At 38.0% G+C, this 27,646-nt stretch overlaps 1 protein-coding gene across 1 annotated transcript in view; it reads right to left on the bottom strand.

The window, feature by feature from the left end:
* Positions 1-212: 212 nt before the first annotated feature.
* Positions 213-27,646, bottom strand: part of LOC136872171 (zinc finger protein 85) — a 45,077-nt gene continuing 17,643 nt past the window's right edge. Inside the window, exons 4-5 of the mRNA XM_067146012.2 lie at positions 11,614-11,669; positions 213-3,514 (exon numbers count right to left, since the gene is read on the bottom strand). Coding sequence (XP_067002113.2) covers positions 2,206-3,514; positions 11,614-11,669 — 1,365 coding nt within the window. The 3' untranslated portion in view covers positions 213-2,205. The remainder of the gene's footprint in view (positions 3,515-11,613; positions 11,670-27,646) is intronic.

The raw sequence follows: 27,646 nt of genomic DNA, 5'->3' as shown, positions 1-27,646 counted from the left end.
TGCTAGCTTTAGGATGGAGGTATCAATCTGCTCTCCTCCAACCAATAAGAAAGATCCACATCATTACACATGCCCCCCTACCTCTGCCCCTCCCCGAGGAACTGTTAGCTAAGCTCAAAACTACTCCTCTCCCAGGATCACAGATCTGTTACAGTGACAGAAGACAATATATGTTTCATCGGCAGTGTAGAGAAGTAAAAAATATTTAATTATTTATTGAAATTAAACACAATGTGTACATATGTGTTAAAGGTTACAATTTATCATTATTTCCTTTTCTTTTGATACATCATTTGGTTTTTTTACCACTCCTTGGCAAGTGTGCTGATGCATTGTGTTTGTTCAGTACAGTTCATCAGGTGGTACCTAGGACAGGTCATTCTGCAGAGACAGCAGATATATTCTTTATTTGGGGCGTGAAATCTGGTGGTTAGGCATACTTTCCTGTGGAATCTGTGGACACCGAAGCGTGTGTATATGTGGCGTAGTTTGGCTTCTTCCATTCATTGTTCTTCATTACGTCCGCTTTGTAGAAACCTCCAGGTGTCTGCTGAGCTTTCTGTCTTCTTTCTTCAAGGACGGCAGTCGATGCGGCGGTGTCTGGTAGCCCGAATGTTCGTTTGATGTCTTCCAAAAAGAATGTTTTGTCTGCCATTATGTACGCCATTCGATTCTCTGTAAATTTTGAGATCTGTAGGATTCGTTTCAAGTACCTGGCCCTAATATTTTACATTCTTTTCATGTTTGCAACAGTTAGTTTGTGCCATATTAATTGTATCCCGTATGCAACTCCCGAGGCCACTGTAAGCATGAATAGTGCCATTGCAGTGCTAACTCACATGTTCTGCGGCTTAGTACGTGAAGTATGAAGGTTGAGCCTGTGGTCTGCAGTGTGATACCCAGGTATTTAAATGACACGATCCCAAGTTGTTAATTTCCGTTACAGAAGACGTCATGTGTTGCCAGTTTTCCTCCCCCTCTAAATTTCATAACTTTTGTCTTAGCACTGTTGATAGCGAGTTTCTTTCCGCCCATGCTCTGAGGTTACTGAATGCAGTCTGTATATGCGTGGGATCCCTCCATATCAGCGCCATGTCTGCGTACATTATTAGCTTGACCTTTTCGGTCCCCAATTCATTTATGATGTCCGATGTCATCGGGTTAAATAGCATAGGGCTCATTGGGTCTCCTTTCATCTTGTCTGCGTTACGGCGGGCGTGGTGGAGGTTCCATCTAGATTTCCACCTGTTTTGCATTAAGTATGGCCTTTATTAACTCCCCTTCATTATGTAAGTCGGGCAGTGCTTTCTCAGGTTTTTGTATGAGCATTCGTCTGTCAATGCTGTCAAATGCTTTTGTGTAGTCAATGAAAATGGTGTACAGTGGTCTGGTTGGTTGTGTTAGTGCGCTGTCTATTTCAACTATGATTTCTTCAATGGCCTGTAAGGTCAATTTGGCTTCCATGAACTTATATTGGCTTGATGGTATAGCTCTTGATATTCTTGGTCGTATATGATGTAGTATGATCTTTGAGAAGAGCTTGAAGATATTACACGACAGTGCTATCCTCCTAAATGAACTGGGGTCATCTTTGCTGCCTTTTCCTTTGTATAGCATGATAACTTTTTCCTAGGCATTGTTTTTCTTTTCATGCATTCATTGAATAGCAGGTGCAGTGGATCTACGATGTCTATCACTTTTGTTCACAACGAACAATATATATAATCATACGGTGTTAGTCGTTTCCCACACAATCATATTTTGCTCACATATGGTCCATATTATAACCTAACTCTGTACCATTGACAAGTTTCACTGTGTACTGTAAAATATTCTGTACAATATGCACATAATTTTAGTGATTTGATAGAATCTGAGGATGATCTTTAGAACGAAACATATAATGTGTAATTTTTACAGGTATGCTTATAGAGTATTAATTTGCATTTGAAACTGTTGCATGTGACAGACTGGAAATTTTTCGTTACAAACTCAAATTTGAATAGCATCTAGTGATGGACACACCTGATTTTGAAAAGTAGGATAATTCTACTAAGAACTCGATTCATCTGACATACCACTAATACTTTAACACATTTGTATAATTTCTGGAAAGAGGTTAGTTTTAAATAACAAGTCTATTACATTTTGTGCACAAAGATCTTGTACTATACTGTAGTGTAAGTTTAGATAAAAACAAGGTATTCAATTCGGAGAATCTGCATGTATTACCATATGCTTCAGTACTTCGGATTTTCGGGAAAAGCCAAGACCACATATATCACATGCATATGATTTCTCTTTCATATGTATGAGGGAGTGTCTCGTGAGGTCTGAGGAACGTGAAAAGGCTTTGGGACAAAACTGACAGGAAAATGGCTTGTCGGCAGAATGCACTACCATATGCTTACGAAGTAGTAATGGTTGAGAGAACCCTTTACCGCATGTCGTACATATAAATGACTTCTCATCGCTGTGAGATAACATGTGATACTTAAGCTGGGAAGGTTTAGCATAAGCTTTCCCACAAGTTGAGCAAACATGTGGTTTCTCTCCTGTATGAGAAAGCATATGAAATTGAAGATCAGAGGAATGGCTGTATGATTTTCCACAAGTTTTGCATTTGCACGGCTTCTCGCCAGTTTGACTAAACGTATGAACCTTCACAGAGGAATGCCTGCAAAATTTCTTGTCGCATATTGAGCAATTATATTCCCTTTCCTGAATGTGTGTTATCATGTGTGCGCGAAGACTTGCGCCCATATGGAACGACTTCCCACAAATAGTACAATCGTGAGCTTTCTTATTATTGTGCTTCACCATATGTCTTTGCAGATTATCTTTGAGAGCGAAAGTCCGTCCACATAATGTACATTCATACGGTTTCTGTGATGAATGTTGGGATAAGATGTGCTTTCTTAAAGTAGCTCTCTGTGCAAATGCTTTATCACAAGACGTGCAATCATGAGCCTTTACTTTGGTATGCACTACTACGTGGCCTTGGAGATGACTAGGATGTGTAAAGCCTTTCCCACAATATGAGCACACATAAGGCTTTTCCCCTTTGTGCGACAACATATGGGTCTTGCAACCGGTACTAGAAACGAATCTCTTCTCACAGTATTTACATTTAAAAGGTTTGATATTTGTGTGACTCCTCATATGTACTTTCAAATTCGATGCTCTGTTGAAAGCTTTCTGGCATACCGGACACTTGAAGCACTTCTCCCCGGTATGTATTAAAGCATGTTGTCGAAGATTGGATAACAGAGCAAAATCTTTTCCGCAAATAGTGCATATGTGTTGCTGTTTCCCATCAGTCAGCGGCGTGACGCAATCTGATGACGACGACCCACATTGCAACTTATGGTCCTTCAGAAGGGATGCTGTTGAAAAAAACAGACCACATGTGTCACAAGCACACGGATCCGTGATATCACAGGTGTCTTCACCCAACACACTTTCACATGTCTCGTGAATGTTAGTCAAGGTAGAAAACGCCCATCGTTGCATACTGTAGAAGATAAATCATACAGCTTTAACATGGACTAACTTGAAATACAAATGTCACTGTTTTAAGATCTCATGAAATTTTACCAGAAACATTTAAACTTAGTTGTATTACTTAAGCAACTTCCAACATATTCATAGTTCATAATTGTCACAAGTATAAGTTAACACCAAATGTTGGTTTTATTCAACACACAAACTGTAGGTTCTACAGATACAGAAACAACTAAACAATTTATTCAAGCTATATGTTCATTGTACCTTGACATAGAATCAAACATGATACTAATAAATCGAATTAACTATTATGCTCATTATATTCTCCCAGAGTTAAATTTTACACATTGTCCTGTAAGTACCGTGGGGAATTCACTACTCTGCCAGGCTGCGGAGTACGTAGTTTCAGTCCAATTTTGTCTCTCTTCTTTCGCTGCCCTTGTTAAAATGGGCATCATCACTTTCCAACATGTCTGAACTTCAAGCTGGCTTAGGAGGAGTCGTATCCTGGTTGACATTATTTTTTACATCTTCCACTTGAATTCTACCTCAGTCCTTTTAAAACAAATTCTGTTCCTTCAGAGCAAGGTGTCAATTAGGAACAGTTATCCCTCTTCCATCAGATGTTCAAACATAACAATAATTTGGGTTTGCTTTTAAAAGTTGAATCTCCTCAACTATTATTCTCGTGAATACAGGGCCACATGTCGTTAGCCATGTTGGAAGGATGACCCAATCATGTATCTAGTATGAGTAAACATAACGTTCATGAGGTGGCGTGTAGTAGCTATGCATAAATGAGACCTTATACTGTTCAAATTTCATGGAGAACAGTCCCCCATTGCACAACCGAAAGTTCTCAAGATTTTAAGGTGAGTTTTACAGCTTTCCAGATTGTCCCATTATACCTCTCAACTTGGCCATTTCCTTGAGAGTGGTATGCATAATATGTGTAGTAGCTACTCCTTGTGAACAAAGGTACTGCTTAATTGCTGCAATACAACTGCAGAACCTCAATCAGAATGGATAAATGATGATATCCCAACAGAGACAACAGGGTGGATAATTTGCTTATGACTGTCGAAGCTGAAGCATCACTGCAAGGGAATGCAAATGGAATCTTGAATACTCATTGATAATCGAGAGCAAGCATCGATTACAAGTTTTTGATGGTCCCTTGAAATCTATATTCTGATGTTTGAAAGTTGATGTTGCTTCAATGAGTCTGTCTCCTTTTTTATAGAATCGAGCTTTAATTTCTGCACACACTGGGCATGATGCCATGATAATCGAAAGATTATGGGAAATTGCAACAGCAAATGAAGTGTGCCATTTGCCTTACACCTTGATGGCAGAGCAAATGATGAATCTGATAAAAGGTAGGAATTCTAGCAGATGAACAGATTCTGGACAATGTATCTGCTGCACTATTATTTTTTCCAGGACAATATGAAATATCAAATTTGAAACACGATAATTCCACCCTCCAATATTCAATCCTCTCATTTTTCATTTTTCCATGCTTGCAGTTAAACATGAATGATAATTATTTTTCATAAGTTAACAGTAAAAATGGAAGTCTCATGATAATGCCTCCCTTTGCATAGTGATTCATCTATAGGATATGGCTCTTTTTCTACAGTGAAATGCTGACATTCACTTCCAGAGAGAGTTCTAGAGAAGAATGCCACTGGTCTTCTAGTCTGAGATTAGGTTGCAGCTATGGCAAAATCTGAAATGTCAGTCTCAAGCAAAAATGGAACTTCCTTCACAACAGCAGTCAGAACTGATTTTGCAACATCAGATTTTATCTCCTTGCATGCAGTGCACATATCAGTAGGAATAGGAAATATTCTACACTGCACTAAGGGCCATATTTTATCAGAAAATCTATACACCCATTTAACATAATGAGAGAAAATTCCTACAGCTCTCTTTACTGACTGCTGGTCCCTAGAAAAAGGTAGATCCAGTAATGGGTGAATTCGATCACGGTCAGGTTGAACTGTTTTGTTAGTAATGTTATATCCTAGGAGGTTGATGGCTTTGATAGAGAATTTACATTTACTATCACTGAGGGCAAGGCAATATTTCTTAACTGCTTCAAAAAACTTCAAGTTCTTATTGTGATCCAATCAGGTTGTACAACAGACTGTAACATCCAAATAAGCAAGTACACACAATTGAGTTTTTCATCCTTGATTATGGAATTAATCACTCTCTGAAATCAAGCCATGCTATTTGTAATAGAAAACAGGATTTGTAGAAACTGACAGCGCTGCCTACAGGCATCAAATTCAGTATAAGTTCACTCATTTTCGATAATAGGTATTTGATGATATGCATGTTTTAGCTCAATAGTGCTGCAATATTCATATTTAGCTGCTTCTGATGGTACTATACTTTCAATACTAGAAAGAGGGTTTGCATCAAGTTGTGTAAACCTCCTGATAGTTTGTGATAATCGACAACCATGCACTTCTTGTGATTAGCATTTGACATAAGAACAATCTGCACCCTCGAAGAAGACGTGGTCTTTTGAATTATACCCTCAATCAAAAGTCCAAAGATTTTAGGTTCTATAAATATGTTGCCTTCTTGAGAATGTTTAAGAGGACTTAATAGTGATAAGATGGCAATCCTGATTGAGACTAGAATATAATGAAAGGTAGTAGAGAAATTGTAGCAAATCCACAGGTCCTCCAAAAGCAACTTCGATTGAAGAATGTAGTTTGAGTATAGCATGCTCCAATATTATATTAGCACACAGGTCATCCATGATTAGATGATGCTGATGCTTGTTGTTTAAAGGGGCCTAACATCGAAGGTCATCGGCCCCTCATCCATGATTAATAGCATGTCAGAGTAAATATGATTGCCAAGAACTATAGCAGCAAAACAGCTACCTCTTACAAAAGAAATAAGAGCTGACAATGCCACTGATATCTGTGGATTTGCAGGCATTCTTTCAAATTTATTTCTGTTTACAAAGGAGCTGTCAATGAAGCTAATGGTACTTCCTGTATCAATGAGGGCCGTAATCTGTACTCCATTAACAGTAATTAGTAAGACTGATTTATTTAGAGAAGCCAGTGCAGCCCCACAGAGAGTATGACTAGAACTAACACAGATATGGTTAATACTACTTTCACATGTAGCAGCCATTACAGTATCATAAGAGCCCTTAGGCTTTTAACTTGGAAGTGTAAGTTGGCGACACTGGGGCCCTTAGCTGAGTTCTGGCATTGCTTCGACTTACTTGTACCAGGATCTTCGCTTTAATCTAAGCTTTTTGAACTCCTTTGGTCAACTCCGTTTCTTTCCCGACCCGGAGGTATTACAGCACTCGAGGCATAGGGAGTCTTTCATTTTTATGCCCTTCATAGCTCTTGTTTTTCTTTGCCCAATAACTTCATTTTTTGAAGTGTTGGGTCCCTTCCATTTTTTCCCTCCGTTTAATGTAAATTGAGGATGGTTGCCTACACGAACTTCCTCTTAAAATAAAAATCACCACCAGCACCATTTCACAAACTTTCCTTTTATACTGACATACTTCAGTGTATTGTCCTCTTATATTACAATTGTTACAAACAGCATTTAAAGCAAGACAATTACTTCTCATGTGACAGTCAAAACTGCGGAAGCTTTTGTTTGCTATTTGATTTACGTCACACTGACACAGACAGGCTTCATGGCGACGATGGGACAGGAAAGGCCTAAGAATGGGAAGGAAGCGGCTGTGGTCTTAATTAAGGTACAGCCCCAGCATCTGTCTGGTGTGAAAATGGGAAACCACAGAAAACCATCATCAGGGCTGTTAACAGTGGAATTCAAAACCACTATCTCCCGGATGCGAGCTCACAGCTGCGCGCCCCTAACTGCACAGCCAAATCGCCTGGTAAAAAACTGAAGAAGAAATATTTATCTCGTCTTTGCGTGATGGCTAACATACTATTATCAGTAAGTGACTTATCAAATTTCCTGCCTGTCCCTCGTGTATTGTCCAAAGCTGCAATGGCTGGCAATGAGTAGCTGTTTCCATATCCCTCAGATTGTCTGAAGGCCATCTCCAAGGCCCGTACTTGAGAAAAAGCTTCATCTAATTTTAATGTAATACTTTCTACAAGTCATCATCTTATTTAAGAGGATAATAATCTGGTGATAAATGCATCGCAACTGTATACATTTGTTCTCATCTGCTGATACTGCTGTAAAATTACCATCTTTTCCCAGTAGTTTTAATACTTGCAAATATTCATCTACAGATTAGTTTTGCTGTTGTGGACTTGTAGCTAGGCAGTGTCTAGAATAAATATCATTCTTCAGTTTTACAAACAGCTTCCAGGCCCGCACTAGCTGTAGTATAGCTGTCACAATCACTAATACAAAAATAAACATTTAAGAGAGATATGGTTTAATAACAGTGGAAGCTTTCTATCTTCCATTAGTTGTTCCCCAAATTAGCTGTCAAAAAATCAGTTCAAATTTTCTTCCAGTAAGTCCATACCTGTGAAGAGGATTATGATGCGGGGTCCAAATCTAATCATTCTGGATGCAAAAATTTCTCCACATTCCTTTCTTTTATACATCAGGCCTTGTTGTTGTTGTTTGAATCATCAGTCCATAGACTGGTTTGATGCAGCCCTCCATGCCACCTTATCCTGTGCTAACCTTTTCATTTCTACGTAACTATTGCATCCTACATCTGCTCTAATCTGCTTGTCATATACCTTGGTCTACCCCTACCGTTCTTACCACCTACACTTCCTTCAAAAACTAACTGAACAAGTCCTGGGTGTCTTAAGATGTGTCCTATCATTCTATCTCTCCTTCTCGTCAAATTTAGCCAAATCAATTTCCTCTCGCCAATTCGATTCAGTATCTCTTCATTCGTGATTTGATCTATCCATCTCACCTTCAGCATTCTTCTGTAACACCACATTTCAAAAGCTTCTATTCTCCTTCTTTCTGAGCTAGTTATCGTCCATGTCACACTTCCATACAATGCCACGCTCCACACGAAAGTCATCAAAAATATCTTTCTAATTCCTATATCAATGTTTGAAGTGAGCAAATTTCTTTTCTTAAGAAAGCTCTTCCTTGCTTGTGCGAGTCTGCATTTTATGTCCTCCTTACTTCTGCCATTGTTAGTTATTTTACTACCCAAGAAACAATATTCATCTACTTCCCTTAAGACTTCATTTCCTAATCTAATATTTCCTGCATCATCTGCCTTTGTTCGACTGCACTCCATTACTTTTGTTTTGGACTTCTTTTATTTTCATCTTGTACTTCTTACCCAAGACTTCATCCATACCATTCAGCAACTTCTCGAGATCTACTACAGTCTCAGATAAAATAACAATATCATTGGCAAATTTCAAGGTTTTGATTTCCTCTCCTTGGACTGTGATTCCCTTTCCAAATTTCTCCTTGATTTTCTTTACTGCCTGTTCTATGTACACATTGAAAAGGAGGGGGGACAAACAGCAGCCTTGCCTCACTCCTTCCTGGATTGCTGCTACTTTTTCAAAGCCCTTTTTTATACAGAGTGTAGATAATTCTCCGTTCTCAGTATCTGATCCCAATCATCTTCAGAATCTTAAATAGCTTGGTCCAATCAACATTATCGAATGCCTTTTCTAGATCTACGAATGCCATGTATGTGGGCTTGTCCTTCTTGATTCGATCCTCTAAGATCAGACCTAAAGCCAGGATTGCTTCACGTGTTCCTACATTTCTTCTGAAGCCTAACTGATCTTCTCCCATCTCAGCTTCAACTTGTTTTTCCATTCTTCTGTAAATAATACGTGTTAAAATTTTGCAGGCATGAGATACTAAACTAATGGTGCGGTAGTTTTCACACCTGTCAGCACCAGCTTCCTTGGGAATAGGTATAACAACATTCTGCCGAAAATCGGATGGGACTTCTCCTGTCTCATACATCTTACACACTAAATGGAATAACATTGCCATGCTGGTTTCTCCTAAGGCAGACGGTAATTCAGAGGGAATGTCATCAATTCCAGGTGCCTTATTCCTATTTAGGTCACTCACAGCTCGATCAAACTCTGACCTCAAAATTGGGTCTACCATTTCATCAGCATCAACAGCCTCTTCATGTTCCAGAACCAAATTATCTACATCTTTACCTTGATACACCTGCTGGATATGCTCCTGCCATCTTTCTGCTTTGTCTTCTTTCCCTAGAAGTGGCTTTCCATCTGACCACTTAATATTCACACACCTAGATTTCCTTTCTCCAAAGGTTTCCTTGATTTTCCTATATGCAGCATCTACCTTTCCCAGGACCATACAACCTTCGACATCCTTGCACTTCTCCTTCACCCATTCTTCCTTAGCTACCTTGCACTTTCTATCCATTTGATTCTTTAATTGCCTGTATTCTTTTCTGCCCTCTTCATTTCAAGCTTTCTTGTATTTTCGTCATTCATCAATCAGGTCTAGTATCTCCTGAGTTATTAGCTCGTAAAATGTTTTTCATTTTGCTACAACTTCATAACATATGTTGAATGAACAGTAATAACACCAAATATTGGTTTTATTTAAACATATAAACAGCTAAACAATCATGATACTAATAAACTGATTTTACTATTATGCTCATTACAATGGGCAACTAAAGTAGCAAGTCGCAGCACATGAATGGACATTAATTTTCTCATGATACTGTGATTTAGGGAAAGGATGTAAGGAAGGTAATCACATAAATGGGACTGTAAATAAAGGGTATAGACCTCTGCATATGGTTATGAGGGTAATTAGCGATTGTAGTAAGGATGCAAAGAAAAGGGCATCTAAATCTCTGGTAAGACCCCAACTAGAGTATGGTTCCAGTGTATGGGACCTTTACCAGGATTTCTTGATTCAGAACTGGAAAAAATCCAAAGAAAAGCAGCTCAATTTCTTCTGGGTGATTTCCGACAAAAGAGTAGCGTTACAGAAATGCTGCACAGTTTGGGTTGGGAACACCTGGTAAAAAGGAGAAGAGCTGCTGGAGTAAGTGGTATGTTAAAGATGTTGATTCCCATAGAGTAACTGAGATATTTGTTCCGAATGAGTAAATTTATAATATCAGTATAGTTGGTCCGTTATTGGACATTATAAATTTTCCAGCCAACTCATTCCTGGTTGCCAGTGTTTCGCCCCAGTGTGCCAAGTTGGGCTCATCACTTGCTAAATAGCACACCCACCAAGACGCATGGCTAGTGCATACCGTGGAGGCCTGTGTAGGCTACTTGGAGCCACCGGCAGTGCCAATGCACTATGAGAGACTTTGTCTCATTTTCAAAAATTGATGCCTGCCTGACCATCAGATGATAAGGATGTTGATATTAATAGGGAACCTGAAATATCTGTTCTGAATGAGTAAATTTATAATGCCAATATAGTTGGTCCATTATTGGACAGTATAATTTTCCAGCTAACTCATTCCTGGTTGCCAGTATTTTGCCCCAGTGTGCTAAGTTGGGCTCATCAGTTGCTAAATAGCACACCCACCACGATGCATGGCTAGTGCATACCATGGAGGCCAGTGTAGTCTACTTGGAGCCACCGGCAGTGCCAATGCACTATGAGAGACTTTGTCTCATTTTCAAAAATTGATGCCTGCCTGACCACCAGATGAGAAAGATGTTGATTTCCACAGGGAACCTGAAATATCTGTTCTGAATGAGTAAATTTATAATACCAATATAGTTGGTCCGTTATTGGACAGTATAAATTTTCCAGCTAACACATTCCTGGTTGCCAGCATTTCGCCCCAGTGTGCTAAGTTCGGCTCATCAGTTGCTAAATAGCACACACACCAAGACGCATGGCTAGTGCATCCCGTGGAGGCCACCGCATAGGCTACTTGGAGCCACCAGCAGTGCCAATGCGCTATGAGAGACTTTGTCTCATTTTCAAAAATTTATGCTTGCCTGGCCATCAGATGATAAAGATGTTGTTTCCCCTAGGGCACCTGAAATATTTGTTCAGAGTGAAAATGTGGGCAGGAAAAGGTTAAACCAACTATATTTAGAGGGGTGTTAAACTTATAGCTTAATTCTAGAATACACTGAAGAAGCCACTTTTTGTACTTACTCATTAGGTATACTGCAAGTATTATCCTCGTGACAAAGAGATTCTTCATCCACATCCTACAAAGAAAGAAGGGTTCAATTAATTTTCAACCACATTACTCTAACATCTGTGTTCAGCTAGCAGCAAGATGATTATCTTATTATTATTATTATTTGCTTTACGTTGCACTGACACAGATAGGTCTTATGGCGACAATGGGATAGGAAAGGCCTAGGAGTGGGAAGGAAGCAGCCGCGGCCTTAATTAAGGTACAGCCCCAGCATTTGCCTGGTGTTAAAATGGGAAACTACTGAAAACCATCTTCAGGGCTGCCGACAGTGGGGTTCGAACCCACTATCTCCCGGATGCAATCTCACAGCTGCGCGTCCCTAACCGCATGGCCAACTCGCCTAGTAACTAGATGATTCTACAAATGTGATGCTTTCTAGGAAGCCATACCCTATGGTGGAAAAATCTTTTCTGGACATTTGATATTTCGATAGTATATAATGACTGTTTTCTTGAAAACCAGTAGTCTCTACTTTGAAATTTGAGCATTTGTGATAAGTTCAAAGTTTAAACAGAATTCTTTATTATGTGAGCATAATTTATAATGAGGGACTTCTTGAAGACTTTCCAGTGTGCAGTTGCAGGTGCTGTTAAGACCAATGTAATATGATCAAAATATAAAGGTGGGTGTTAATACTACTGAAATATAGTCAAAATATAGTAACAAATGCTACAGAAATTGAAAAATGAGAATTTCCGACTAGATCACTTCCTCCTCTTCCTTTAAAATTATGCAGCATGACTTAAGGCATGGTTTCCTCATGGGTGTCGCATGTATAATTGATGACTGACAGATTAGAATATAATGGTGCAAGAAAATGGGCCTTCCCTGTACATAAGTCTATGAAAGTCTACATAGAGCTAGGTGGAGATGAAGGTATCCTCAGCAATAAGTTGGGAAGACTGTTTAGGTCTTAGCCCCCAGGATTGAAACTATGCGGGAGGGGCAGTGGAATACATCCACAGTATCCTCTGCCAGTCGTAAGAGGTGAGAAAAAGGGAGGGCTATGGCCTCTGAACTTGGCAGCAAGGTTTAGCTAGTTCTACTGCACTGTTTCTACGTACTTGTATGAGCGTTTCAACTTTCATATTCTTATCCAAGCAGTCAACTCTTGTTCTCTCCTGACCCTGATGGTATTAGGTCTGCAAGGCCTAGGGAGTATTTCATTTTCACATCCTTTGTTGCCTCACCTTCCCCTTGATGATACCTTCATTCTCCAAAGGGTCAGGGCTCTGGTTGGTGTTAAGAGAGGATGGTTGCCCTGCAGTACAACACGATAGTGTTGAGTGACATCTAACAAACGTTATGCAGCAGCTATCTGCTGCTGTGGAGTGACATGTCTGACACGCATTCTGCCACATCCGTACTGTTGTTCCATCTTGTGAGTTTCCTTTGAACTATGTCCAAGTTCTCTTCACAGCTGTCTAGACAATGCTTCATTCTTTTGTTTCATATATCTATCGATCCATATTAACAACTTTTCAGCTCATTATCGATGTGTAAAATTAACTGACTACAGTATTCGCTCATGTACTTTTCCGACAATGGCATCGGTAAACAAGAATAATTTTTCAAATTATGCTATCCAAGGCGTATTAGACGAGTGTTTTAGTGATTATGAAGATAGTAATTATAATTTTAGCTAGAATTCTGGTGACAGTAATGTTGATGCTGCCAAATTAGGCCCTGATGAAAGTGAAATAATACAGAAGAGACTGTTGTTTCTGACTATTCATGCTGGATGTGGTATAGTGGTGAGTGTAATTTTTATTAGGAAGACATGGATAATCACATAAGACAAATATTGTGTAAGATCTATGGACTCCAAGGTTTAGCTCTAAATGTTGCGCAACAAGTATAGGCTATCAAACATTTTTTCACTTGAAATCGTCCAGTTGATTGAAATGGAAACAAATCGCTACGCTGAGCAGTACATAAAGTCCTAAGTAATGGAATTTCCATTTTAATAATAATAATGTTATTTGTTTTACGTCCCACTAACTACTTTTATGGTTTTCAGAGATGCCGAGGTGCCAGAATTTTGTACCACAGAAGTTCTTTTACGTGCCAGTAAATCTACCAACACGAGGCTGTCATATTTGAGCACCTTCAAATACCACCGGACTGAGCCAGGATTGAACCTGCCAAGTTGGGGTCAGAAGGCCAGCGTCTCAACCGTCTGAGCCACTCAGCCCGGCAAATTTCCATTTTGATCTAGGGTAAGGGAACTGATTCCAGTCACTGAAAATGAGATATATATTACCTTGGCCCTCATCACGCTGATAAGAATAATGCAGAAACCAACTTTAAACTTTTCAAAAAATTGTACCATTTAATGCCCTTATGTTGATGTGTTATATCCCTAATGATACTAATAATAATAATAATAATAATAATAATAATAATTGCTTTAAGTCCCACTAACTAATTTTACGTTTTGTTTGGAGGCGCTGAGGTGCTGAAATTAAACCCCGCAGGAGTTCTTTTATGTGCCAGTGAATCTACTGACATGAGGCTGACGTATTTCAACACCTTCAAATATCACCGAACTAAGCCAGGCCTGAACCTGCCAAGTTGGGGTCAGAAGGCCAGCACCGCAATCGTCTGAGCCACTCAGCCCAGCTTGTCATATCTCTAGAAAAATTTGAATTCATGTGCAAATTTCCTCACTTCAATGACGAGACAAAACACACTAAACATGTAGGGGCCAAAAAGCTAATTGGTTGAAAATCAACAGAGATATGATATTATAAATCAGTTTGGTGCATAGGAATGTTTGCCTTCAAATGCTCATTGGAAGCTCCTCCTGCATCCATTGAAGGCTAGATTTTTAAATGCACCTTTAAGGAGGGTTAAAACATACAATCACAACCAGCCAGTAATGACTTGTTAACTGTTTCTGGTGTAGCCCAGGGCCAAGTACTCCTAGAAATGGAAGTCTCATTTATAAATTTGTTGACATTCTTCCTAGGAGTCTACATGAGCATTAGACAAGGAAGAATTTGCCAACTCCTTTATTTGGACTATGTTACTGTATAGGTGTGAAAGCTGGAGAGTACTATACAGCGTAGTAAATAAGTTACAGGATTGTCAGCAACTGCAAAATGACCTTGACTATTACACTACCTACCTTTTTTTGGATCAGTCGAAACTGGCTAAAACTGCCAGGAGCTGAATCCGAGCCTCTTAGGCTAATGAATAAAGTGTAAAAGGCATGTCCCCAAAACAGAGAGGCAATACCGAGGAGCAGAGGTCAATTCAAATGAATTAAGTTTATTAACATAAAAGCAAAGGGAAACAGTCTGAAGATTAGCATAAAAACAAATTAATGGGGATACAGGGAGTCAAATACTCACATGATGTGTAATGATACTCCAACAATAGTAAAAATCACTTGATTTAACAGTCTATTTTCTTTGTATCTGATCCAAAGTATTTCTTTCATATCTTTCTTTCATTTACTATCTCGAGGTGAAAGTAACAGCCTTCACACAATAAGAACCAACAGCTCCCCAGAACATCAAGGTTTTATAAAAGTATGGCTTCTGACAATCCCCATAGAGATTACAACCTAATAAATCAAAGACACCGGTGAATCAAGACTGGCAGAAAAGTAAACAAATATGGAATACAGGAGGGTAAGAAAGGAGTTGCTATAGTTACAGAAACATATAAATATGAGTTAAAAAGCAAGTAAAATGAGAGCAAAATCCTGAAATATACACATTAATCATCTGAGGAAACCAGAAACAATAGCAAGATAAAATAACAATGACAAAAAACAAATATTCATAAGACACTGAAAAGTAACACAGGTCCAATAACCACTCCACACCCACACACATTCAGAGACTAAACATGCAAAGCAGAGGGTATAAAAATATAATAGCAAGACACGTTACAATAAAAATCGTAACAGGATGACATGATTCAGTCAACGGCTCAAGAGCTTGACCTGAGTGCACAGATCAGAAACCTGGGTCACCGCAAAGAGGCTTGCCCCGCCCAGCCTAAACACATAACGTAAATAACTTGCATGCCGTATAACACATATTAATATTGCACATCTAGGCGAACATGAATCATAGAGTATCAGCGTTAAACCACAAAGCAGAACATAAGATTGAGCCAAAATGTCGAAGATACAGAGAATTAAAAGGTCTCCAATCAAAACAACAAGCAAACTCATCACACACACACAAAATAATTGGATCGGTGTCACCTTTCACTCTATTGCGGGAATGAGTACATACAAGCAGACATGAAAAGAAAGGAAGGACAGTGAAATAAGTCTGCAGCAAAATTATAAAGAAAAATACATTAAACAAGGGATCTCTCAGTAAACAAACTAGCATAACTATGGCAAGGCAAGAAAGGATAAGTAGAATAAATACCTCAAAATTGAAATAGCCGTATTCATGAATCTAAACATAGAGAACCATCTAAAATAACGTTTAAATCTTTTATAATACCATTTGTACGAGATGAAAGCCATCTCGCAGGTCAACGTTTCTATCTTTTCTCCAAACTTATTATTGTCAGACGACCAGAGATAACTTGAATCAAAGGTAAGCTAGAAAGAAATGCGTAGGCAATTCTCTGTTACATGAGGTGCCATCTGTCTAATCGGGGTGAACTATACGTAAAGTCTGGCATAGAGAATACTGAGCAGCCATAAAGGACTGACCCACAATATTGTAAAGAATGTGATATCTGTAAAATACAAAAGTAAGATATGAAGGTAATGAGGTGCAGCACACAATGTTGCAAGATGAACAGCAGACAATTTTGTGATGATAAAAGGATGAAAAGTAGTACAAGTCCTCTCAGTTTTAATTACAAAGTCAATGGGGTGAAAGTACCTTATGGGGATCACTCTAAGTACTTAGGCATTAATATAAGGAAAGATTTTCTTTGGAGTAATCATATTAAAGGGGCTATAAATTACACATCTCTTAACCTCTTCAGTGGCACAACAAATAAATTGTCAGGCATTGCGCGCTTGTGCATAATGTGACCGCCTGAGAAATTTGTATTTAGTTTCAGAGTTTATTTCATGATTGTCCAATATTTTCTTGGGTACTGTAATATCTATGGAAAATGTTTTGTAGCATTCTCAACAGATGGCAGGAGCGTGTTTAGCAGTATTCAAGAAATCTTTGGCCTCAGATATGCCCTATCTCCTCTATTTATATACAATCCCTGACCAGTTGATGAGGTAAACAAATGGCAAGCGTAAAACGAAACAGATGTCTCAGAATAAAATAAGGGACTACACTGCAGATGAATCTCTAAATGATATTAGTATTTCTGCTAGCAGTGATGGTGATTTGAATAACTCATTGAATGATGACCTTGTTGGTATTACTAGTGAAAATGATGAGGTATTTGTTGGAGACAATGGTAATGGTTGAAGATGTAGAGCATAAATTCGTGTGTGTGTGTGTGTGGGGGGGGGGGAATGTTAGTCTAGAAATACAGCACAATCTAATACAATTCCATTTAGTGGAAATCCTAGTATAAGTGTTGAATTATTACCAGACGTGAGTGGTGTTGACTGTTTCAAACTATTTCTAATGGATAATGGTATTAGTTTGGCAGTGATGGAAACCAATTATTCTTATGCTAAAAACTGTGTTGAAAACCTTCTAAATAAATCTCTGCAAAGAAAGGCATGGTTTTGTAAAGAAACCAACTTTTGAGAATTCATCAGTTTATTGCATTAATTTTGTTGATGGGAATAATTCAAAAGCCAGAGAAAAATATTTACAAGATAGTACTCACAAAATATCAATAAAACACCACAAGAAAGGTAAAAAAGTAAAGTCAGCTTTTAATAACCATTAAAGATTATATGAATACATTAGCATCATTTTCCCTTAATAACTGCCAGTATATCCATGATTCCTACAAACATATAATTTCCTCTGAGTAATTAGGGGTTGTAGTAAGGATGTAAAGGAGACAGACTAAGTCCCCTGTAAGATCCAAATCAGAGTACGGTTCCAGTATATGGGACTCAAACCAGGATTATTTAATAGAAGAAATGGAAAAGATCCAGAGAGAAGCAGCAATATTGTGATAGTGTTAAGAAAATGAAGCAAACCTTTGGATGGGAAGACTTGACAGTATGGAGACAAGTGCGATGTTCAGAGCTGTCAGTGGAGAGACAAATAGGCATGAATAGAGCTTTGAAAGGTAGGAAAGATCATAGCATGAAGATAAAGTTGGAATTCAAGAGAACAAACAGGGGCAAATATTCATTTTTTGTGTTATTTTTGTTGATGGAAACAATTCAAAAGCTTTTTATATCACTAATTCACAATCATCATTAACCTTTTTGATGCCAGGCTGAATGTAGTGGTTGCACTAAGAATGCCAAGACAATTTTAATGAAAATGCACATCCTAAGGAAAAATATTCTCCTACTTACATTTTTGGTGGTAAATCCATGTGTTTTTTTTCATAGCACATTGCATTGGAGTTTCATTTTCTTCATTTAAAAATATACAAATATTTTAATTCATCTTTGAAACAAAGGAATTTCAAAAATCAACCAACTTTTTGCATTTATAGTGTAATTTTATCATGGGTATGATAGCTTTATGAGAATATTCAGCTAATATCAAATAAAAAACCTATGTTTTACACAATTCTTGGTAGTACTTTTTGAGAATTACGAATTTTTACAAAATTATGCATGTGCAGGTTAAATACACAGTGACCTCTTCTTTTCATCAAACACTTGTCAGTCAATAAATTATTCTTGAATGAGTCACTTAATGTTAAAACAATGTGTATTTAAATCATTTTTCATATACATATCCATCCTTACACTCATCATCATCATCATCATTAACATCATTTCACAATATCCAACTGCAGCCGGGTAGGGACAAATATGGTTCATTTCCACCTTCTTTGGTTTTTCCACTACTCCTCCTCCCACTGTGTCCCAGTCCAGGTTTCTTTCTCTAATACTGTGTTGGATTGTGTCCTTCCATCTCAATCGTGGTCGTCCGCAGCCCCTCCTTCCTTGCATTCACATAACTTTTTTTAGCATTCTTTCATCACTCAGCTTTATGTGCCCAAACCATCTTAGTCGGCTTTTCTCTATTCTATCATTATTTTTTTCCACTCCAGTTTCTTCCCACGTTTTCTCATTCCTTATTTTGCCTCTTTTACTCCCCTACTCAAGAATTTTTGCTACCTGTTTTCGACTGTCACCCTTCTTTGTCATTGTCCAAATTTCTGCTCCGTACATTGTTATGGGTATGTAATACATCTTCTACATAGTTTTCTTTGCCTCCATTAGCACATCTTTGTCCCATAACATGTTTCTTACACTATGATAGAAACACCATCCAGCATGAATCCTCTTACCTGTTTCAACATCCAGTCAAGCATTCTCCATTAATTCATTAATTAATTCCCCAGGTATATGAACGTCTCCACTACTTCCAGGGGCTTGTCTGCAAGTCTAATCTGACGTTTCCCTTCTTTATCCCCTCTAGTCATAACAAGAGTTTTACTCTTTTCTACACTTACTTTCAATCCACATTCTTCTTCTAACGGGCGAGTTGGCCATGCGGCTGTGAGCTTGCATCCAGGAGATAGTAGGTTTGAACCCCACTGTCAGCAGCCCCGAAGTTGGTTTTCAGTGGTTTCCTATTTTCACACCAGGCAAAAGCTGGGGCTGTAACTTAATTACAGCCACAGCCACTTCCTTCCCATTCCTAGGCCTTTCCTATCCCATCATCACCATAAGACCTATCTGTGTTGGTGCGATGTAAAGCAAATAGTAAAAAAAAATAAAAATATCCATATTCTTCGATCTTGCCATTCACCACATCCAACTGTTCTTGATCATTCATTTCCTCTTCTCTTCAAATCACAATATCATCTGCAAATAACAACATGTTCATTTATCTTCCTCCATATGCTGATTTTGCTGTTCTCATGATGTCATCCATTACTATTGTAAACAGGATTGGCGATATAACACTTCCCTGTCTCAACCCACTAGTGATTTTGAACCACCCTGACCTGCCAACTTGTGTTTCAACACAACTACAACATGCCTTCTACAATGCCCTGATCATTTTTAATAATCTTCGTCTAATTACTTTCTGCACCAGACTGTTCCAAACTTTAGTCCTGGGGACACTGTCATAATTAAATATTAAATTAAATAAGTTTCATAATGAAAGATCCATATTGAACTGTTATTACAACAGAGTAGATTAATGTATTATTTGGGTCCACCTTTCCAATACAAAATATAAAGAGTTTAAATTACATAAATGATTAGGGACTAGTTTCGACCTAGTACTAGGTCATCGTCAACCTGAAGCAAAATTAAAACACAAATACCGAAGAAATTAAACAATGTAAAGACACGTAAGGTCTCACAAAAGTACATACCATGTGAGACATTGTGCAGCACTATGTTAAAAAATAACTCTCTGAGAGAGATTCATAAAAATCCAGTGCGCACTAAAAAGATATTATAGGTAGGAATTCTTGAGTTGCTGGATAAGGAGATTAAAATATGCTGGTTCCTTTAAGATGCAGGTATCCAACTGAAGAACCACTGAGCCGAAGTTAGGTCGTTAATTTACGAATAAAGTCCAGTGCACTGTAAAGCATTAAAAAAATCCAGTGCGCACTAAAAGGATGTTATAGAAAAGAATTCTTGAGTTGCTAGATAAGGGGATTAGAATATGCTGGCTCCTTTAAGATGCAGGTATCCAATTGAAGAACCACAGAGCTGAAGTCACATAATTTATTTACGATTAAAGACCAGTGCGCTGTACAGCATTAAAATGTTGATAGGGATGGAAATTTTTCAGTTGTGGGTTAAGGAATTCAACATATGCTGGCTTCTTAAATTTGCTGCTGTATATTCGAAGAACAACTGAGATGAAGTTACATCGTTTTTTAAGATATTCATAGACGTAAAAACACATGGATGCTGGAAAGGCTCTTCAGTTTTTGGAACTTGAAGGAAGGTAATTGTTGTGCGTAGAGGCTTAAGAATCCAGAGATGCGCTACATTGTGTAAAAAAAAAAAAGAGATCCATAAAAAAGTCCAGTGCGCCGTATAAAAGCAACAAGTTGTAAAAGTAATCCTTAAGTTGTTGGTCATGGAAATCGAAAAAGGTTGGTTTTCAAGCGATGCTGCTGTTCATTCAAAGATCAATTGAAATTACAGTACCGTAACATTGTCATATGCCTTTGCAATGTCAATGATTGTCATCACCATATCATTCCCATATTCCCATTGCTTTTCCATTAGTTGTCTCATAATGAAAATGGGCTCCTTACACTATTGGAAGTAAATAAACAAAGAAGATAACAAGGAAGTGACACGAAGGGGCAGAGTGCAGGACTACCACGCACAAAACATACAATGCGTCGAAAGAAAGCTTTTATAAAACTTCACTGATATCGATATCACATGTTATCAATATTTTTAGCGAGTGAAAGCTTCGATCTATCCGGTGGTATTACTTATGCTGCCATCGTGCAGCAGGAATTGATGATGATGATGATGATGATTGTTGTTTTAAGGGGCCTAACATCGAATCGGCCCCTAACAGCAGCAGGAATTGAAGATACAGGCGAGAGGAAAATGTGGCCGACAGATCAGCCCCCGACAGTTTTAGCAGCAGCTCACATGGCTGATATATTGGCCACCTGGCACTGCAGATTTGGATGTTAAGGAAAAGTCATATCTCTTTCCTGAGGTCATTTTACCTGAAATCTAAAAAATAACTATGAATGATGGATCCCTGACCACATTCAAAGCAACTTTTTGTTGCATACAAATGAATATTTTTGCCATTTTTATTGCTTTGGTCATACTTTGCTCATTTTAGTGATATAAGGTCATAGTAGGTCATACTTTGCTCATTTTAGTGATATAGGGTCATAGTAGGTCATACTTTGCTCATTTTAGTGATATAAGGTCATAGTAGGTCATATTTTGAGTATTTTTCTTTAAACTAAGGCGTCACTTTTAACAAGGTAAGTAGAAGTTACCTGCACCGAGTTTCTTATAAAGGATTTCAAACACAGTAAATGTATTTTTCTTTCTTTTCCCAAAACAGACAGGCAGCAGGTTTAAAAAACATGGTTCCAAAAAAAAAAAAAAAAGTAGGTGCTGTACGAATGTACGCTGACAGATACTAAAAAGGATGCTTATACTTTTGTCTTTTGTTCCCTTTTAGGAAAACAGAATGAGAACTGCACCTCAGGGATGATACTGAATAAATGTATAAAATTTCAATGTATCTGATGTTGCTCTGTCAGGGTGTATGATTAAATGTGTCTGCTGTATTATCGGTAATCACTTTTTGGCACATTTAATGTTAGTAATAATCTAATACTTGGGTACCTAACCCTAAAATGCTTAAGTCATATTTTACCTCTTTTGGGTCATATTTAGTTAGTTTTGGGGGCATTTTTGCTTGCATATTTCTTTAGGTTATAAATTTCCAAACCCTAATCATCATGTTTCTCATCATCGTCCAAGTTAATAACAATGTCAGTAGAAATTTCCTGCTCCTTTGTAACTAAAAGTAGTACACTCAACTCTCGATTAACCGGGATAATGTAGCGTTAAGGCTTCCCGGATAACTAAAATCATGGTTAACTCTCAAGTAGTTAAAAATAGAACAGGCGTACTGAAAGTACAGTTAAAATTATAATAAATTATATTACTGTATTGTTCTTTATTAACTTACCCAATATGTTGCAGTAAATGTAGCGCTTAGCACAATTAACAAATGGAAAAATGAACAGCACTTTTTGTTGAAACTAATAAGGCAAAGAAAAATATTCAGACTACCTAACTTTACTGGTTCTGAAAATAGTCAGTCATGGTTTTCTGCTTTTGTACTGAGGAACACTTTTTCTTTATTTTGCTTCTCAAGTTTCTCAAAACAAGTTTTTCAGCGACGAGAGCATCATCCTGGAAATATTATCCCAACCTTTTGTAATTCTGTATTACTGCAACTATAATACTGATGAAATTATAGTGATTTTGATATCATGGTTAAGCCGCAATGTGATTGATCCGATTACGGTAAATCGAGAGTTGAGTGTATGCGATACCACAAACATGGAATGTACATGCCGTCTGCTGATCAACAGGACTGTTTGGAATCTCGAACGTTTTCAGTTCCTTTCTAAAGGAACCTTTTAAATTCTTGATTCCATTAACCACAAAATTCCTATTAGCAGATGGGTTTACAGCCTTATTAAAGCCCACTAGGTTGTCATATGCAGCATTCTTGATCATGTATTGCTTATCTCATTTTGCATAGGGAAAGATTTTATATTTAACACAGTTAAAAAGTCTGGATTTTGAACAAACTCCAAATATGCATTACAAGTACTTAATCCTGAGTTAAAAGTGTACAGGTTCTTGCGTTGTCCAATTGCGAGCAAGAAAGTGTACATGTAAAGGACCCTATTCTTAGTAAGAAGAGGAAGATGAACTCTTTGCTGTAATACTGGCCATAAAGCTGAGGATTTTATTGTAGTGGCCAACTGAGATGTATAATGTATGAAAATCATCACTTCACAATTGCATATAATAAATGGCATTGAATGTTGAGGGAACAAGGTAGATTGGCAACAACGATGAGATGAAACTCAACCATAGTAATACATCTTATACAAACAAGATCTTTACAAATAACATTTTCCTTCGGACTTTACAAGTGAAATAAGATACAAATCCACACGCAATCTGTTTATAATATCCTCATCGTGGCGGAAAATGAAAGTTTTATCTGATTTATTCAATCTGGTGACTGTCATTGTTATTTTCTACTGAACTATCCCCAGCACATCATCACTATCTATCAACAGTTTATCTGCCCATAAAGAGGACAATTCTGAATCTGAATCTGCCAATGTATTGCTTTACTAATGCTATTCCACACGCACATGGTTGCTCACTAATGCAGTACTATCAGCCAGATTGCACACCCAACGCAAATGGAAGGTTAACAGGCAGGAGGAGCCAAAGACGTAGATGTTAGGCCCCTTTAAACAACAAGCATCATCATCATCAACAACAGGCAGGAGATAAAAATACATACAGGGCTAATACTTGCCGCTTTGACATCAATAATATTCTCAATACATGTTCGGAAGATGCATAAGAGTGTATCTATATAAATAAAGTTGTAGGGCATCTGCTTTCTGTAATTGTGTTAGTTTTGCCAATTTTTCAGATATTTATCCCTTTTAGGTCAACTCAAGACTACCAGTGGATTTTAGGTATCGTGCCTGTTCATCTGTCCCACTATCATGGGAAATGTGTATGTGATTTCAAAATCACTTAACAGTCTGGGGGTTTATACGAAAACCAGAACAGAATTTTTCAATTTTCTCTTATACTATTGATTTTCTATAAAATCTGTAGACTATATGTGAAACATCCCTTCATTTTAACTCTCTTGGTGCCAGGCGGTAGTGAGAGCATCCACCCTTTAAATTGCCAGAGCCGATCTGGTCGGCCGTTAACAATCCAGTCGGAAGTTGCCAGAGCCGATTACATCGGCCGGCTTAAAATTCTGTGATATACGTAATTTTGAGGCAACCTATAGTGAAGTGCATACTTTTGTTACAACCTGTAGTAAAGGGGCTACACGTCATTGTGTGCCTGGCCTTGCTTTGGCAGTTCTAAGAGGGTGTTATACCTTTCACAAGAGTCGTTTCCTGTGTTTACAAATACCGCCAACTGGTCAGTAAGAGATTGCTCCTTGCAGTGAGTGGTTTTGTGACAGGAAAATGGCATATTATTCACGTGATAATTTTTCAACAGGTATTGCTGACAATTAATTAATGCAGTACTTAGAACAGTGCGAAGTTAACGCTGATGATTTATCGGATAGCGATAGGGAATTTAGTTCAGAGAGTAGTGACGAAATTATACCGGACACGTCCGCGGAATCACCGCAGCTAAAGGAGAGACTTTTAATTGTGTCTAACAGCACTAAAGCTGCTCTGAATATGGTGGTAGATGAAACTAGTGATAACGAATATGATGATGATGATGTCTCTGGAGAACATTTTGTGGAAATTTGTCCCAATGAACCCGACAACATTCCTCAACCTCCTGTCTCCTTCAAGAAAGTTCTTGGACCTAAACATGCCCTACCGTCTGATTCTCCGCCCATATCACACTTCTATTTACTTTTCACTTACTCTCTGCTAAACTTTATAGTCACATATAGTCCTCTATCATTACCTAAATGCCGGACTCCGCGGGCGAAGTGTAGCGTGCCTGCCTCTCACCCGGAGGTCATGGGTTCGATTCCCGCCAGGTCAAGAATTTTCGCCTGGTCCTGAGGGTTGGTTCGAGGTTCACTCAATCTAAGTGACCCTAAGTGATTGCAATTGAGGAGATATCTGAGGGTACGGGACCCCAGTCTGGAAAACCAAGAATAATTACTGAGAGGATCTGTCTCGCTGACCATGATTCACCTCGTAAAGTGCAGGTACCGAACTGAGCAGCGGTCGCTTAGTAGTTCAAAGCAAATTACGGCTTTAGTGCCATACATTTCTTAATTTCGTAAATTTTGTTGTATTGTAAAATTATTTTTCTAATATATACTACAACAGAAAACGAGAAACTACTTTTTCTGAAAACAAAAAACTATAATATCAACCACTATTTTTTACTTATTTAATAATTCAGAATTATTTTAATACTGTGTTGTCCACACGTAGAAAATTTGTTGTCAGTATCTGCCAAACATCGATACATACACGCGAATTTTATCGGTGAGTAAAATTGTCTTGTTTTTATTAGTGACGTACGTTTGAATTTTATTTTTTACATTTTTATTTTTCTCGTTCAAATTAGTTATTCTATAGAATTGTATTTAGAAATGCATTATACATAATTACGTATATTCTTTTGTATCGTAAATTATTTTTTCAAAGTAGATATTGAGAGAGAAAGTGCTAAAATATTTTTCTCTTCCTAAAAAAAAAGTTTTCGACAACTATAAATCAACAATAAAACGTTTTTGACTCTTTATATCACTCCAAACCAGTTTCTTATTCTGCGTAGTCGATATGTAGAAAATTTCATGCCGGTATTTGCTATACACCGGTAGATATACGCGAATTTTAAAATGCATGTATTTCCACTGAAAACGGCCTGGCACTTTACAGTAGTAGAGTGGAGGCGGAGCTCTGGCCTCTTCCAGCTGATGGGGAGCGGCCGACTAGATCGGCTCTTGGCTCCAAGAGGGTTAAACAATTTTCGTCATGGACACAATTTCGCTTACTCTACAAATGATAGAGAAAATTAATATTTTTCTGCAGGTTTTATGCTCTCCATTGAGTGACCGACACCCATGCAGACCAAACCTACCGGTTACCATGGTAGTGTCCCTGGCAACTTGCCAGTAGGGAAGTAATGTAATGCCAATTTCATAATTATTCCTGTAAACTCATGAATGTTCGTTGGGTACAATGTGAGGGAGATGTCAAGCTGCCAATCTGCGGGATAGTTGTGAAATGCCATCGGAGATTATAATTGTCTTCAAATAGCACTAATGGCTGCTGATACAATTCAACAGTACTGTGACTGCAGTCCATTATTTCAGACTGTAAAGTGATTTATGGCATTTGCTACAATCTTGACTGGATTTCTCTTCTTCTTCTTCTTCTTCTTCTTCTTCTTCTTCTTCTTCTTCTTCTTCTTCTTCTTCTTCTTCTTCTTCTTCTTCTTTCACTCTCTGCTTTAATTTCTTGCCTCTTTAGGCTTAAGTAATAATACCATAAGACATGTTCTTATCTGTTTACCTAAGGAACCCTGTGCCTAAATTATTCCTCTGTTACCGCTTTCTTAAATCTGTAACTCAAATCATCAAAATTTAGTGAGGTACCATTTTTAAATACCTCCACTTGGTATTTAACATATTTGTCCTATCCAGCTGTCCTCAGTTATTATACCATTTTCAATTTAGGTCGAGTTTAATTGTATTATTTTCTTCCTTAATTTCTCCATATGTATGCGAGTGCTAATACAGAAACCTGGACACTCTTTGCTTTGAGGAACCATTCCAAGCTGTTCAAATGTGTAAATTTTTCGCCCCAAAAAATATATAAATATGGAGGCAATTTTAATGATGGTACAGATCTTCATTTCGAGTTAGTTGATTTTTAACGGTAAGTCATATCACAAAACGCTAGCCCAATCGTCACTCCATTTGGAGAGATCTACAACTTTGGTCCCATGACATTTTGTTGTATCTCGATCCCTTGTATGTTAGACAGAGCTGCATTTCTACATTATAATGAAATCTCTCTAACTCGACTGTGACTGCCATTAGGAAAAGGGGCCTGTCTTTATTTTTTTTTAAACTCTGGATCTCGACTGTGAATGGCAGTAGGCAAGTGAGCCTGCCATTATAGAAGAAACCCCTGAACTTGATTGTGAATGGCAGTAGGAAACATGGCCTGCCATTATAATCAAAACTACCCAATCCGTGCCTTAAATCGGAAACAACTTACTGAACCCTTGAACTTACCATTCCATCGTTGGTCGTCCACGGCTGCTACAGTAGAACAATATAGAACTCTTAAATCATGGGTCGTTGCGGGAATAAATTCGGTCACGATCTTAACCAAACGATGGGGTTCAGAAGAGAGCCTAACTACTTGAAATGAGGAGCAAATAGGTGCTTACTAACTTTTATTAAAATCGAAATGACACGACAACATTGTTATTTTAATATAAATCCTTGAGAGAAAAAAAAATTATAAATTATTTATTATTGAATGTTTCAAACGCAGTCACATTGCATAGCGTTGATTTATTTCTCACAATATCGAATAGTTGCTTCGGTGAAATTAGTACATTAGTGGACAGCGAAACTGAAAAACTGAAAAAGGAAAGACCTGAAAACCGGGCACCTATTACTCCAAACGAGAACTGAGAATTAATCCACA

Source organism: Anabrus simplex, chromosome 1 (assembly GCF_040414725.1).
Source record: "Anabrus simplex isolate iqAnaSimp1 chromosome 1, ASM4041472v1, whole genome shotgun sequence".
Taxonomy (NCBI): domain Eukaryota; kingdom Metazoa; phylum Arthropoda; class Insecta; order Orthoptera; family Tettigoniidae; genus Anabrus; species Anabrus simplex.
This window is presented reverse-complemented; position numbering and strand designations above follow the sequence as displayed.